The 16421-nt window shown below is 40.4% G+C and overlaps 1 protein-coding gene across 1 annotated transcript; it reads left to right on the plus strand.

The window, feature by feature from the left end:
• Positions 1 to 200: 200 nt before the first annotated feature.
• LOC148524197 (carboxypeptidase B-like) lies at positions 201 to 14385 on the plus strand. Its single transcript, XM_088472084.1, has 11 exons — positions 201 to 265; positions 356 to 431; positions 4071 to 4195; positions 6197 to 6290; positions 6368 to 6469; positions 7273 to 7374; positions 9938 to 10048; positions 10136 to 10226; positions 11063 to 11265; positions 13058 to 13142; positions 14163 to 14385. The coding sequence occupies exons 1-11, from the start codon at positions 201 to 203 to the stop codon at positions 14345 to 14347; spliced, it is 1239 nt and encodes a 412-aa protein (XP_088328210.1). The 3' UTR covers positions 14348 to 14385.
• The last annotated feature ends 2036 nt before the right edge of the window (positions 14386 to 16421 follow it).

Here is a 16421-nt window from a genome sequence, read left to right on the forward strand (position 1 = left end):
CCATGAAATATTAAAACACAGGTGTACAAAAAAAAAAAAACAAGTCTTTGGGTAAATACAACAAGGCCAGTACTATAATTAATCAAACATGGAAAAAAAAATAAGCACAGAAGCTCTTCCTGCAAATCATAAACTAGAAAATCAATTTTGCCAACATATATAAATGAGAGACACAGCTAACTGTCCCTTACATTATCACCATGTGGACCATACTCATTTTCGTGGGTATTGCAGCAGTATCTGCTGAACCTCAAACCTTTTATGGGTAAGAAAGATATTTATATTTTATTGTTCTTCTAAGTAACTAAAAAAAATACTTGCAAATGTGTAAATATATTTTCTGTTTTATCTTAAGGGAGAAAGTGTTTCGAGTGACTCCACAAAATGCTGAACATATACAGCTCCTTAAATCCATAGCGAAAAATGCAAAAGTATGATGGGTTTGAAGTAATATGAATTCAATGACAGTGTTGTCCTGTAGATTGTTAAATCAATAAGTTTAATCATGATGTAGGGTATGGTGTATGTATAAGCCTGCTGAGCTGTTACACATATGGACTTCCCATATCAGTGGCCATAATCAATATCCTGAGCTATTTAGTAGTCATCCTGAGATATATAATAGCCAGGATCTTCAGCCACAGAGGAATTATGATGCTTACTCAGTCTTGTAGTGATAACAAGTCTCATCCTATTAGTGGTCTTCATGGCTCTCAGTGAGTCTTTATAGTCATACAACAAAGGATCAGCTAGTGGTCATGGCCATCACATATTCAATGATCATAATCTGTTTCTATTGGTCTATGGTCACCATGCAGCAGGTGATACTGATCCACAGTCAGTTATTGGTCATTAAGTTGATGATTGCCATAATGATCAATTATTGTCCATGGTCGTCATCCAACTAGTGACCATTATCCAAAGCCAGCTTATGGCCACTAAACTCAGCAAAAGTATACAGGTTTTGTAAACACAAAATACTTCCCATTCTGTTAAAAATCAGTGTTCAATACTGTATTTAGCATTTGTGTCTCTGTGGAAACTACTGGTATCCAGCAAGGAGTGGTAACCATCACGGAATGAAATGTAGCACTGGCTCACAAGTGAAATATTTATTATAATTAGTATCAGCTTCCATGTTATTCACAGTCTATTGAATGTCTTTGTAGATTAGTAAAGAAAATGTTGAGTCATAGGTAAGTCATAGGTAATACTTACTGTATGTGTATTACAGTACTATAGTCTGTTTTTCAGTGACACAATAAAAAGTAACAGATAAACAAAAACCCCTTTATAAATGTTACCCAGTTACATTATCCTAATTCTATTCCCATACTAGCACAATCTAGGAGAAAATGTTTCTTCCATTTGACAATGTACATCAGATGACACGTGGTTTAATCCCACCCATTATTTTATGTTAATTAGAGTGGTTCTGAACATCAATTGGAACTAAAATGTAGTCCGAATGATCAAACATATTCTATATGCACATGACCCCACTACTTGTACATGCATTGTGTAGCTGATTGAGACCTACACAATTGTGTAATCTAAAATACATATAACCGCTCTGCACATGTACATGTACAGAACACATTGTACAGAAAATGGGCACCACGCATATGCTTACTTGCACGCTAGCTAGAACTGTCTTTATAGGGCAATTTTTACTCTTTCCTCCAGGCATACTTTTGCCAGATTTGCAAATACTTAAAAAGTTTTGCAGCAGTTTTTTTCAGGCACTTGATCAAAGTGTTGGATAAAGGGGTGTTCCTAGTTATTTGCAAAGTGTATATATATATATATATATATATATATATATGTGTGTATATACTGTATATATATAAGTAACTTTCAAATCTTAGGTACCAAAACTTTTGCTGTATGCCAACGATTAAATGTAGAAAAACATAAAAAGATTGTTGATCTGTTGCACCTGTATCATGTGGATACTCCTCTTTTTTTCTGTAATTTTTTAGAGCACCTAGAGGGTTTGCTGAGTCATCATTGTGTTTACAGTTTTTTTTTTTATTAAAAATTGAACTCTATTGTTTTAACCTTCATCCTTTCATCTTTATGTCTACTGAACTGTTCTTTCACTTTCATCTAAATTCTAAATCAAACTTCAAGCTTTTCTGTCCTTGTATAGTTGAAACAATAATTCACAAAGCAACACTGATGTCATATATTGTGTCATTTAATTCAGGGTTTGATAATATGAAAACATCAGAGTAGGGAGTGGGAAGGGGAACTACGACATTTCTTATTCACATTTCTTGTGAGTCAGTCACAGATCGTTGGGTGGGAAAAAGATACCAGGTTATACTCTTTCCATTCCTAAAACTATGTACACACCAGGACCGCCATCAGGAGGGGACTGCTGGGACTGTAGTCCCGGGTCCAGACACTTGGCAGAAAGGAGGGGGCCCACTCGCTCCAACAACCTGCTACTACCTTCTTGAGTGAAAGGGAGGCCCGCCATGCAAACTAAGAGTGATTGATTAACAGGGGACAAGCAGGCCCGCCGCTCCTCTCGCCCTCTCACTTGTTCAATAAAGTTGGGGTTTTTTTGAGTCGGCGTGCATGACATCACACTGTGCCGCTGGAAAAGAGACAGCCAGACCAGGACAAGAAGAAGCCTCCTTGAAGGAGGTAAGTCATGAGACTTGCAGGCTTGCAGTAGCAGCCAGCATGTCATGCAGATGCGGGGAGTGGGGGCTGCCTGGCTAGGGCTGGTGAGGGAGGGTGTAGTAGAGGGAAGAGAGTTGGATAGAGCTGGGCCGGATGTATTACTTATATATATACAGCCAGGCACAGAGTGAGAGAAAGTGGGAACATAACAGATAAAGGAAGAGAAAGCTGGGAGGGGCTTGGGGGGCCCTGCCTATTTTGTCAGTCCTGGGCCCCACATCCCTGGTACACACCATAGTATCCACAATTAATAAACATGGACTCTGTTATAGCTAAAATCATCTAGGCTCTGGTATTTACTGTACACATAGAGTGTCACATTTAACAGACCAGCACAAATTAAGTAATAATGAAGTAATAATGACCAACAAAGTAGCTAAACCAAGAAGAGGAAAAGAGGAGCCCTGTCACAGATGTCAGCAATTCATAAATAATAAATTACAATTATGCAAATTGAATAATAATTTGTAATAGTGTTGTACTTTTATTTTGTCTAACATGTCCAAACATACAAAGAATATAATAACAACATAATAAAAAAACATATCGGGGGTGTACTAAAGGGAAAATGTGCCCAAAAATGTGGCCATATTTCCCATATGTACCAAGCTCTGGAATGTGCTACTTTCTGGAGCTTGGACTCAGTGGGCAACACCATCTATAGATGGTGTTGCCTAATAGAAGCCTATGGGCTTCTTTTTGCATTGTGCACCGAGAGGGATCCAATCGGATAGCTTTCAGGGTCCCCCATGGCGCATGCATCATAGGATGCATATACACAAGGACTCCTGGGTCATAAACCTGGATGTCAAATCATCGCACAGGATAGTTCTTTTCTGAAGAGCTGCCCTTTGCTATTTTCAACGCAATTCTAGGCACATACCTGAGTTATTAACGCTTGTATATTCTCCTTTATGTGACGGGATGTACGACATCTAAAATGCAATGCGTAGTACATTCCGCCCCCATGAGAAAAAAAAGGATGAAAAACAAACAACAGAAGCATTGTATGTTATAGACAGTTTTCAGAAATACTCTATAAGGCTGGGGATAGGTACTTACTTTGTAAAGCGGTATGCAAACTGATGACATACAATTTTTTAAATAGGAATTATGGATCCTGAATCATAAAATTGAGGCAAACTGTTCAAATAAATGCCCTCAATTAGCGAAATTACTCCCATTACTCTTGCTGTTGGGTTAGGGATTTTAAAACATGGATGTGCTTTGGATTATTTATATGTGTGCAGATAAACAGAGGAAGACCGTGAAATGTTATATACTGTTAACTCTTTAGTAATTTTGCATTTATCCTTCTTGGGAATTTTAGATTAAGAGTATCTTTTCACTACACTCATTTTTTTTCTCTGTTCTAGCTGGACTTCTGGCTCCCTGATTCCGTGGAACTTGTAGTACAAGGCAAATATGCTGACTTCCGTGCTGAAAGCCACGTTGTCAATGACGTTCAGGCCCTTATTGAGCATAGTGGAATGCCCTACGAGTAAGATGAGTAATTATGCTAAAAGGCATCATTTGATTGACATATAGATATACCAAGCTGACAGGCGTATAATGCAGTGATATTTGCTAATGCTGGGTCGGACGTACAGTATGTGCCTAATTTTTGTTTTATTGAAAAAAGACGCCCATTTATGCCAGTGACATGCGGTGTGGTAAATGGCTGGGGAGGTACTGGCTAGTATCAGAGCCAGATATACACATACGTATATGAACCAGAGGGTTCATGTGGGCATTATACAAAGGTGGAGCAGTATATAGTGCTGGAAATTTGGTGAGAGCCTCACCTGCCATACACTTTTTACTCCAGAGTTTTGACTATAAATATGCAAGTGATACAGCTACTGACAGGTAACACTGTGAGAGATGTATGGAGGGGCTGTATGGAGTTTAGTGGTATCAGCTCCATTAGGTGCACTGATACCACTTCTCCCCCATGTATTAATGTGGGGTTGGGTGCTATATGAGAGGGGCTCTATGCGCCTCTGTCATTATCGGCGATGCTATCTACAAGTTAGCACGCCAGTGTTCCAGCCAATGTATAGTATAAACAGTCAGTGGAACAGACCATCCATACAGCTGCTGCTATCGATTTTGAAAGCAGATGTCATTGCCCCACCACAGCAGTGACAGCACTGTCCCTGGCTGCGGCGGCTGCTGGGCTCTAGGCTATGAACAGGAGATCTTGTGATGCTAGCGAGATCTCGCACTCGCCCATTGGAGCCGTCCAGGAGGTGAGACACAGCACATCAGCACTGTGGGGTCGGGCAGGGATCGCTGGAGGGGGGAGTTTTTACTCCCCCACTCTGGCAGATGAGATGTTAATACATCTCGTCGGTAGTTCTTCCTGCTTGGCCTCGTTAAAGAGGCGAAGCAGGAAGAGCTATAGCGGCACAATCCGTGCCACTATAATACGTCTCCCTCTCTGTGCCAGGCTGCTTTGGTCTACAAATACGCGACCATGCCCTCACTGTACTTGAGCTGCGCTTGCATGACCCTTTCCATCTCTGTAAGCGCACGGAGGAACAAATGTCAGATTTGCATAGGGATATACTGTAGATAAATGCTTCTGGGCATGTGCAAAGCAAATTTGTGTATTTTATGCTAAGAAAACTCAGCATAAGCCTCCTTGTGTTTAATTACTATGACTATACTATACTGTGCTCTTTATATAAAGCATAACTGGTAATTATGAAGAAAATGTGTTTCTGCTTTAGACAAAACCAACCAAAAAGAGGATTACTATTTATTAGAATTGAGAGCTCAATCAATACAACAAAACTTTAAATGAATAATTTACAAAATAAAATTCCTACGCCCACAAATAGTGATACTACCACCAGCACTCATATCATAGGCTTGTTTGGTAGCAGCAATTGTGGTAGGACAAACAACACACAAGAGTTTTCTCTGCTAAAGCCACTGCTAGCATTAGGCTATGGTTATCCAGGCACTAGTTTTACAAGTAACATTATACCTCAGCAGTCTATGGGCTTGGATTTGTTGGGATGGGCAGTGCCACAAACAAAAATGCTGATTTCTCTACTTTAACTTTATATTACCTGTACAAATTCCAGGCACAAGTGGTGAGATCCTGATAATGTGTTTTTCCTGGGGTAGGGAGAAAAAATGTCCAATTCCACTAAGAAACAAGCTTGGACTGTGTGACATTATGACTGGGACCCCTACACTGTGGCTTTCCCGGCAATAGTGTCACCACCCCAGCCTGTCATAGCATAGTGTTTGCAGTGGCAGTTGCACGGTAACCCCACACAATTCACCACCCCCTGCAACTGCCACTACCACACCAGGCACTGAATGCTGGTACTGGTAACATCTCTAATTTATTTACTTTTGTATTATTTATTTATTACTATTATTTATTGAAGTATTTTAATTTTTTTTATACACTGCAAGCCATGCTGAGGTGCCTATTTATGTCCTTTTAGAAAATGGTTAAACTTATGTTCTGTTTTCTCCAAAGAATTCTAATTAATGACCTGCAAGATGCCATTGTGAAGCAGCGTACTAGCAATAGCCGTGCACATGGCTATGAGAAGTACAATGACCTCGAGACGGTAAGATTACCTACCATAGCTCTCATAGGAAAGAAAGCATTCTTGTGGTGTGCACTAACAATATGTTTGCCCCACAGATCGATGCCTGGTCTGCTGACATTGCTGCTCAGAACCCAGGTCTTGTGACCCGTTCCCAGCTTGGAACCTCATATGCGGGTCGTCCTATTTATTTGCTCAAGGTAATTTAACCATTGCCTATCTCAGCAATTACTTTAACAAATGCAGTTACTGTAATTTAGATAAACGGCAGATTTGTGAGACTGCCAAAATGCTTCTAAAGGTGGATGCGATGGATTGGGACAAATCCCCATTTTGCAGATGACTGGGGGAAAATATCTGTAATGTAAGGGGTACACCAATTGCCGATTCCAACCAAAAAGTGACTGGAATTTATAAATCAGGTTGTCCAACCTGCTGGATTTCACTGACCAATCTTGGCTGTACTGTAGGTTACTAGTGTATGGTAGCGATCAGCTGATTTGACGACTGTTACTAGTAGAAATGATAGGCCTTTCAAGATTGGCCGATCTGTCTTTTGTGAATCGTTCTTTTATAATTCCTGATGTATGACTTCCTGTACATCTAGCTGCACTGTACTGAGAGGGAAATGTAAATGACTGGGCGGAGCTAATGTAATGTGATGCCTTTATTCCAATTAGGTACAGCTATGATCAATGTCACTTGTATTTCATGTATTTGGTCTTGATGCTCCTAGGAATAACAAAATTTTTTTCTAAGTTTAGTGTACCCTTTGCCTATACACGGTGGCCTCAGTGATGACCCTATCAGTGAAGTAATAAGAATAAACAGATGTACATTTTTATTGAATACTCTTCAAAAAACCCTTTTATAGCTGATATACATTATACATATATATTCAGTATATCAATTTGCATATAGTTTTGTTTCTGAGAACATGAACTTCTTGTTTAATGCTTCTAATTGTTGAATATTATTAACAGCTATTCTCTTAATATTCAAGTTATCGACAGGCGGAGCAAACAAAAGGGCAATTTTTATCGACTGTGGATTCCATGCAAGAGAATGGGTCAGTCCCGCATTCTGCCAGTGGTTCGTGAGGGTGGTAAGTAATATTTTTCTTTTCTCCATGATGCTCTGTAATCACTTTACTTTGTGCGATCAAGCCAAACGTATACAGACATGCCAAATGTAAATGGGTGAGAGTTCAGAAAATGTGAGAGTTTAGCAGTAATCTCTAACACTATTATATTGATCGAGTTGTATTTTCAAAAATGGGAAAACATCTGGATGAGAGTTTAAATCATGAGAGTTTTTTTAGTCTAAAAAACATGTGAGTTTGCCTGTTCTCGGAGTCTATTACATTGGCCAAGTTTAAAAAGTGTGAGAGTTTACTTTCTGAACTCTCACACTATTATATTTGGCCGGCAGTGCCAGTTTACCAAATAGGCAGAGTATTCACCAGTCTATGGGCCCCGCGCCTTTTAGTGGCTCTGCAACAACGAATCAAAATAATATTGATTTGATCTTGAAAGAAAATTACAATCAAGCTTTCTTAAATTTGTTCCAAAGGATAGAAAAAATGAATCAACTCAAAGGGCACTATTCTATTCTCTGCGATGTGAATAGCGCCGGGAGTGAGCTCCCGGAGCTATTCAATACAGCGCACTGCCAAGTCCGACGATAGGATTTCTTCTCGCATCCCCCCGGGGATGAGAGCAGAAATCCGACAAAAGTCCCGACTCGAGGCTGTTTTCTGCCCTTAGTGCCGGGAAAACAGCATCGCGCCGGGAAGTTAAGTCGGGGGATTGCCCGTTCTCGCGCCTAAAAACCCTGTTTAAGGCGCGAGAACGAGCCTTCCCCGACCTAACATCGCCATGGATTGAATAGCTCCGGGAACTATCTCCCAGCGCTATTTACATCGCGCTCAATTGAATCGAGCCCATAGAGACGAAAACTTTACTTTAAAGACTCTACAGAGAAAATACTGTATTAATGTAATGTACCCATTAACAACATAAACCATAGACATAAAATTCACATTACAGTTTGTCTCTTTAAAGCTCATCTTCTGTCAGCTGTCAGTTTGTTAAAAAATTCCAGTGCAACCTACGTACGGTTTATTAAAATTTTTGGTTGGTAAAATTAAAAACTGATGACATGTATGTACAGTCATTAAGGGGTCTATTTACTAAGCAGTGTTAAGAGACACAGGGGTCTATTTACTAAGCAGTGTTAGGAGACAGAGTGAAAAGTGATAAGAAATTGATAAGGTGCCAGCCTATCAACTCCCAACTGTCATTTTTCAAACACAGCCTGTGAGATGACAGCTGGGAGCTGATTGGCTGGCACCTTATCACTTTCTTATCACTTTTCACTCTGTCTCCTAACACTGCTTAGTAAATAGACCCCAAAGTGAAAAGTGATAAGGTGCCAGCCAATCAGCTCCTAACTGCCATCTCACAGGCTGTGTTTGAAAAATGACAGTTGGGAGCTGATTGGCTGGCACCTTATCACTTTTCACTCTGTCTCCTAACACTGCTTAGTAAATAGACCACTAAATCATACATCTGTTCACTATTTTAGCATTATGTAATATATTTGCATGTGTGCATGCGTGTTTGGTGTATATATAAATGTAATAAGGATTATGGATTGTAGCATATACTGTGACAGGGACTGATGTGAATGGTTAAAGACTTTGCAGTGAGCTCTATGCAATGTGCAGTCCAAGCCCTCTCCGCCTTTCCACTATATTTGAGTAGATATTGTACGCATGAAGGCAGAGACTGCTTGGTATTAGCACCCCTCCTATCTGCTCTTAGGTGTTTTTAATCAGTGCAGTTTCCTACAATGCTGTCTACATATTAGAATGGTCACTATTATAGGTAAGTCCTATAATGTTTTAGTTATAGGGATGTTAGGGATCCATGTTATGGGGTTCACCTTGACATGGTGAATAGGCAAACATTATTGCCCAAACACTAAGAACCTCACTTATACTCCATGTTAATTGTTGAGTTTACCAGGATTATTTTGACTATCATTGTTCGTAGTATTTTGAGTGTTCACTTGCATTCTTTGTATCCTGCATTGTACTACAAGTATCAGCATGGTAGCACCTCTTATTATGTATATAATTAGGGTTTGCAGTCCAAGCCCCCTCCTCCTTTCCACTATATCTGTGTATATATTGTACACTTGAAGGCTAAGACTCCTTCTGCTTGATATTTACAGCCCACCCATCTGCCCTCAGGTGCTTTTAATCAGTACAGGTTCCTACATTGCTGTCACACAAAAAAAATGTGTTGACCTTTTCCGTGTAGACTTTTTGAAACTGTTGACCTTTTGTACCTGTCGACATTCTGTACTGTCTAACTTTTTCACGTTGGCCTTTTCACTTTTGTTGACTGTCTGGTGTCGACCAAATGACTGTCAAACTTTTTACTATAGATCTATTGATTTACACCCCTGCGTAATATGTAGGAATGGTACAAACATAAAACAAATGTAAGTTTTAAAAAATAAAATATATATCTTCTTGAGGCATATGCATAAATGCTATAGTATCTGTTATCATATAGTAAATCCACAGTGACAGCTAATGGTAAAGGAATGGAAGTACCAGTGGCATGTCATTGATGAAACATTTATTTTGTTCAATATAGGCTGTTAATGGCTATGGCACAGATGCAGAATTTACTAATCTCCTAAACAACCTGGATTTCTACGTTCTCCCAGTCCTGAATGTTGATGGTTATGTGTACACCTGGACCTCAGTAAGTAGTGTAACAAAGCAGCATTAGCTGGTGTTACAGTATTATGGCTATAGTACAATTCTCAAAATTCAGAAATACTTTTCTTAGAACCGTATGTGGAGAAAGACACGTTCCCCTAACAGCGGCTCCTCTTGCGTTGGAACAGATCCAAACAGAAATTTTGATGCTGGATGGTGCAGTAAGTAGATATCTGTGTCATTAATGTACAGTATACACAAGTGTTCTTAGATATAAAAAGTGTACATAAATAAGTATATTTGGACATGGAATTGTAAAATATACAGCTTTTCTAGAAGACTTACAAATCCTATGTACCGCATGAGAAGGCAGGTCACGGTTGTTACACATCTTCCATCTGGAAGAATGATAATTCTAGAGCTACAGCTCCCAGGTTAACAATGGAGTCCACGGGACTATAGCCACAGCCTCCATATAAAAATAGGCATCATGACAGCATGATGATGACCAGCACACAGCTGGCCACACGGTTGGCCATAAATCATATGTATTAATCTTGTATTTCTATTTTCCTCAGATAATAATGCAATTTTTCTACTTTTACATATTTAGGGAAACATTGGCTGACAGTGTAAGGGGAGTATACGCCCACATGGCACTGGCCACACCCACACAGCACAGGTCACACCTCCTCCACTTTTCATAGTAGGCCCTTGATCATTTTCAGCCCCAAGCCTATGTACTGTAGCCCTTAATCCAGCCTTGATGATGTGCACAGTTGTTTTGGACCTGAGCTTATCAAATTGAGAGGCTACTTTGGAAGTGCAATGGTGCTGACACACAAGTCATATGGATAATCTACAAAGTGCTCCAGAACCAGTTTATGTAGAGGGAGAAAAACAATAACAACAATATTATTATTCACTACATCCATAGAAGTTGTACTGAATTTCATATGTAGCCAATATTGAATAGATGTATACAGTACTACTTATATATGTAAAAAGTACTAAATACTGTAATTAAATATAAATATTTTATATTCAATTTGTTAAGCTGTTGGAGCTTCCTCAAATCCATGTGATGAGACCTATTGTGGCACTAGGCCCGAATCTGAGAGGGAAACCCAAGCTCTTGCTGACTTTATCCGTAGCAATATCTCTAACATCAAGGCCTACCTGACCATTCACTCCTATTCCCAAATGTTGCTGTTCCCCTACTCCTACACATTTGATCCTGCTGTGGACCACGATGAACTGGTGAGTATGAGAAATATCATACAGTACTGTATATATTCAATTTGGTATATTATAACTGGAATTGTCCTTGTTACTGCTGACATTACAAATGCTTCATACATATATCTAATTGCTGTTTTTCATGGAGCCAAAAATATAATTAACCGATACAAAATAATTATTATACAAGCAGAACAGGAATATGTAATGCTGAGCAACATAATGGGGTAATACAGGGTTAAAAAGCACATAAGCCTTTGTTTGTGATCAATTATTACTAACAGATGGGTATGTATATGATAGATATAGCTTTATGCCATTCCTCTGTAATTGCTACAAGCACATGTTTGGGTTTTGGGACTGCCTCTCCTTAGATTGATGTCTATAAGTTTTACCAGTGATGTCATACCTCGCACTTACAATAGGCTCTTATCTCTGCCAGAGAGATGAATGACATGATAGTGCTGTGTAGGCATTTTTGGTGCCACCACTAAAGTGTTAAGAAGTACCTGCTCCTCCATGTTGGTAAAATGCTGGGGGTCTGCAGCTGGTACAGAGTGCCAAAAATAGAAGATGCCACCCGTAAGCAAGAAGAGGATGGGGGGGACTAAAACCACAGGAGAGGGGGCACCTAGGTCATGCAGAACTCACATATCAGCCCTATATAAATGTCTCAAATACAGTACATCCATTGGTAATAACAGATACAAAGCCTTATAGTAGATGCACTCACTGGTATTTAATTCAGTAACCATCCACAGGCTGTACCTAGTCAAAAGGAAGACAACCTCGACACTACAATGTCGGCAAGTTATAATGTTGACATTGCTAAAATGTTAAGGTGTCGAAATTCTCAGGTAAGACACCTCCTGCTGCATTTGCGAGCCCAGAAATGTGACAGAGGCCATTGGTAGTCGATGGTTAGCCGGCAGGCCGAGTAAGCCTGCGCTTACTCAGGCTGGCTGGATTGCAAGCCCAGGAGACTGCGTACGTCCATGCAGTCCCTGGCCTGGCCGCTCCAGGAAAAAGGGGTGGACACGCCCCATTTCCAGGAACGCCGGCTGCCACCGCCCCCGCACCGCCCCTTAAATGCCTCTGCCTGTTAACCAGGCAGAGGCATTCAAGGGCTTGCGTGCGATTAAGCAGGACCCATTCTGCACACTTGCAGAATGGGTCCTGCGCACGCGCAGATTCACGATAATCGGGAATCTGCGTTCAGCACTGCACTTGCATGCACTGATGAATCAGGCCCATTGTCAGAAATTCGACTTTAAGTTTAGGCTGCAGTTGGGAGGGTTAAGGTTAGGCACTAGAGAGAGGGTTTGGTGTAAGGATTAGGTATAGGGGAGAAATACTCACCTGAATGCCGGAAGGATCAGAGGTCTGCCCTGGAAGTCACAGTCACATGACCTCCAGGACCGGATAATGCTGCTGGAGCCGCTGCAACCGTTGAGAGCGGGGAAGTCACTGCTGGGCCAACAGGGACAATATGTTGACATTCTAACATGTAGACATTTCATCACTGTCTACATGATGAATGTTTACATATGATATCCAACCCTTCAATAAGATGTCATATTCTACACTGCTTAGATTGTTAAACCAAAACGTAAAACTAAAAACTGAATGCCTGGCCTGCAAAATCTGGCAATAACTACACAAAGATAAGTGTTATGTAGTAATAACATACTGAAAGAAAATAAATGGAACGCAGTTTAATTATATCTGTGTGAGTTGTTTCTGAACATTATAAACTGAATTATTATATATAAAAATGATTTGTGTTACCCAATTTTACCAATATTTATTTCAGAATGAACTTGCTAGTGGTGCAGTTGCTGCATTGACTTCATTGTATAACACACAATACACCTACGGGCCCGGTGGTGCAACAATTTGTAAGTTATTATTTTTATATCTTATACCAGTTTAAATTTAAGAATTCAACTACCGGTCTGTCTCTCTATAGCTCGCAACTTTTTCCATCTTATTTCTGGCCATACATTATATTATATTTATATTTATGGATACAAATATTTGACTGTATATGAAAGCGTGATCTAAAAATAAATTAATAAATGGTGCAATGAATAGTTTCATAGAGGCATTTACACAGTGGAGAAATGACCATGGGTACAGGGAGTGCAGCCGCTATAGAGCTCATAAGTGAGGTGGTCCATCAATGTTGGTTTCCACACCTTCTCAGAGGCCTCCTCCTGCATCCACCAATGCATCCACAGCACTCACCAAGTCCCCCCACTCTCAAATCCTTTTATTAGCAGTGGGGGCACTGAAGGCTACAGCAGCATTGCTAAGGCCTTACCTAAGTTGCATTGTTCTGCCCCTGCATTTTTAAATAATTTAAATTTTTACATGATTCAATACCCGTTTGGCCAAATACACATCAAAATCAAGCATCTTGTTTATGTACTTTTTATGTTCAAGTAAATCTTCATGCACAGTAACTATGATATTTTTTACTGAATTTTTTTCACCAAACAGGGGTGTATCTAGGGGTCCGAGCGCCACTGGCAAAATAAGGGACTAGCTCACCCCTACCCCCTAACAGCTTTTCTCCCTCACACAGCTCTCCCCCCTCACACAGCTCCACACTTATAGCTCACAGCTCTCCCCATCATGCAGCACTCCCTCCTCACACAAGTTCTAGCCCCACTCACAGCTTCCCTCCACCACCCCTCACAGCTCTCCCCCATCACACTGATCTCCACCATCACCCAGATATCCCCCCTCATACATTCTAGAGACTTACAGAGAGTCCCACCACCCCCTCTCGGCCAGCGCCCCTGGCCAGGGGTAGATATGCCCCTGTCACTAAAGATACAAATGTAGGATTATTAAATGGTATTCGCTGTTCTGTTGCATTAGCTTGAAAATGTCCTCATCTCTTTGTGTCATAGACCTTGCTGCCGGAGGCTCCGATGACTGGGCTTATGACGAAGGTGTTAAATACTCCTACACCTTTGAGCTGCGTGACGAAGGAAGATATGGCTTTATTCTCCCCGAAAATCAGATCATACCCACATCTGAGGAAACAGTTCTGGCTGTAAATTACATTGCCAACCATGTCCTAAATAATACATAATTAAATTGTATTAAAATAACAAGTTACAGTATAATGAATCAAGCAATGATTATACATTACCATTTTTTAATGTTTTCATTTTAATAGTTGATAACTGTCTAGGTTTTAATTACCTGTTGGAAAGAAATAGATGTAAATGACTGATAAAGAAATACAGATAAAATAAAGATAAAATAAAGGAATTAGACTGGAATAAAACACTTACCTGTGTATCATTACACAGAAGTGGTTTAATAAAGCTTGTAACATTTGTACTTGTATTTTTGTATTATTTTTATTTATTAAATGTTAAGATTAGGAACTTTTCATCAGGCTGGGCACAGACTTGGCTATATATTGCTCATTCTATTGACATCCGATATTTCTGTGAACAATGTCGTTCACAGACATATCAGATGAGCCCTGCAGGACAACCAATGCTTATATATCTGAAAGATATCTGAAAGATAACACTACCTGCAAACAGGATTTGTTCTAGGGAACAGGATTGCCACCTAGCAACAGCAGGTGGGTCAGACAGCAAGCCTCACGGAAAAACGCTGAGGCAGAGATAGTGAAAGAATTTTCACTTCCTTTGCCTGTACACAGCATGGCTCGCTCGTGCCCGTGGGTCACCGTGCACTCTGGTGTCACGTGCACACCCGCAGACACGTGGGCGCGTGCCGGAGCCGCAAATCAGATTTTTCGGAAGCTCACTGGTGGCAATCCAATCCCCAGAGTGTAATGGTGTGAGAGAAGGTTAACGTTTATACCTGATAAGCCTTACACATTTGTTTGAAAAAAAAAAAAAAGGATTAAACCGTAAATGCTTCATAGCAAGAATGATTTTTATTGAACTGTAACTGGTGACTTTCTGGAAGGAAAAACGGTTTGTACGGTGGAATCAGAACTGGACAGGGAACAACTGTTCCGAACTTAGGCAAGGAATCTGGTCCAGGGTATCGGGTCACTTCTGTTCCTTATTGGTCGCTACTTGAGGCTTCTTTGGTCCCTTGCTGCACCTTAAGGGATGAAAAAGGTAAGGTTACTAGCAGTCAAGTGAGGGTCTCCAGAAGAAACAACAGACCTAGCGAAGGAGGGAGTAAGAAAGGGAGGGTAGGGTGGGAGCTGTTGCTAGGTGGAAATCCTGTTCCCTAGAATAAATCTAGTTTGCAGGTCATAGATTCCTGCAAATTAGTGTTTTGTTCTTCGGGAGTTTTGCCACCTAACCACAGCAGGTGGGCAGAATTTCACATACCTGGTGGTTGCTCTAAGAAACTCGATCTTTTGTAGATCGGTTGGTCTCCAATAGTGTTTTGCAAAGGTCTGGGCTGAGGCCCACTTTGCTGCTAGCATGATCGACTGTAGGGGTATGCCTTTAGCTGCTGCTCTTAACACTACTGCTCCCCTTAAGGAATGGCTTTTCAAGTGGTTAATGTCTATCCCAGCTTCTCTCAAGGATGTCACGATCCATCCTCTAATAGTAGAGGATCTTACTGGGCGAAATGGATTCTGCTAGTAGTTAATAGTTGTGTGATACTGTCTCTTATTGGTGCTTTCAGGGCCAAGTAAGATGATAAGCATGAAGCCACGCACAAGTTTGGTTCTGAAGTATCATGTATTAAGTCAAATTCTACTATTGGGCTATTGAATGAGGACATTTTTGTATGACCTCTAAGAATGATATGGTACCCCGTAGGAGTCTGTGATAACCATGGGTCTGAGGTATGTATGAGGGTTAGTTCAACACCTCTGGCTGCTGTAGCTAGAGCTAGCAAGGATGCCAACTTGCAAGATAACAGAGTAATGTTGGTTTCTATCTCCCAAGAGGCTAGGACAGTGAGGAAAGGTTCGATGTCCCAGGTATGGGAGTACTTAGGTTGTATAGTCCTAGAGAGGTAAATACTCCTTAACAGACGAAGGTAAAGTTTATTATTTGTTATTTTTGAGATCATGATGGCTAAGGCAGAACCATATGACTTTATGGTGGCCGATGCTAGGCCTGATTGATATTTAGAGGCTAAGAAGTCTAAGGCTAAATATAGTAGCAAGGAATGGTCGGATAAAGACCCTTGGGACTGCCAGAAGACAAATT

The sequence above is a fragment of the Taudactylus pleione genome, unplaced genomic scaffold, assembly GCF_031769625.1.
Source record: "Taudactylus pleione unplaced genomic scaffold, aTauple2 ptg000120l, whole genome shotgun sequence".
NCBI classification, from domain to species: domain Eukaryota; kingdom Metazoa; phylum Chordata; class Amphibia; order Anura; family Myobatrachidae; genus Taudactylus; species Taudactylus pleione.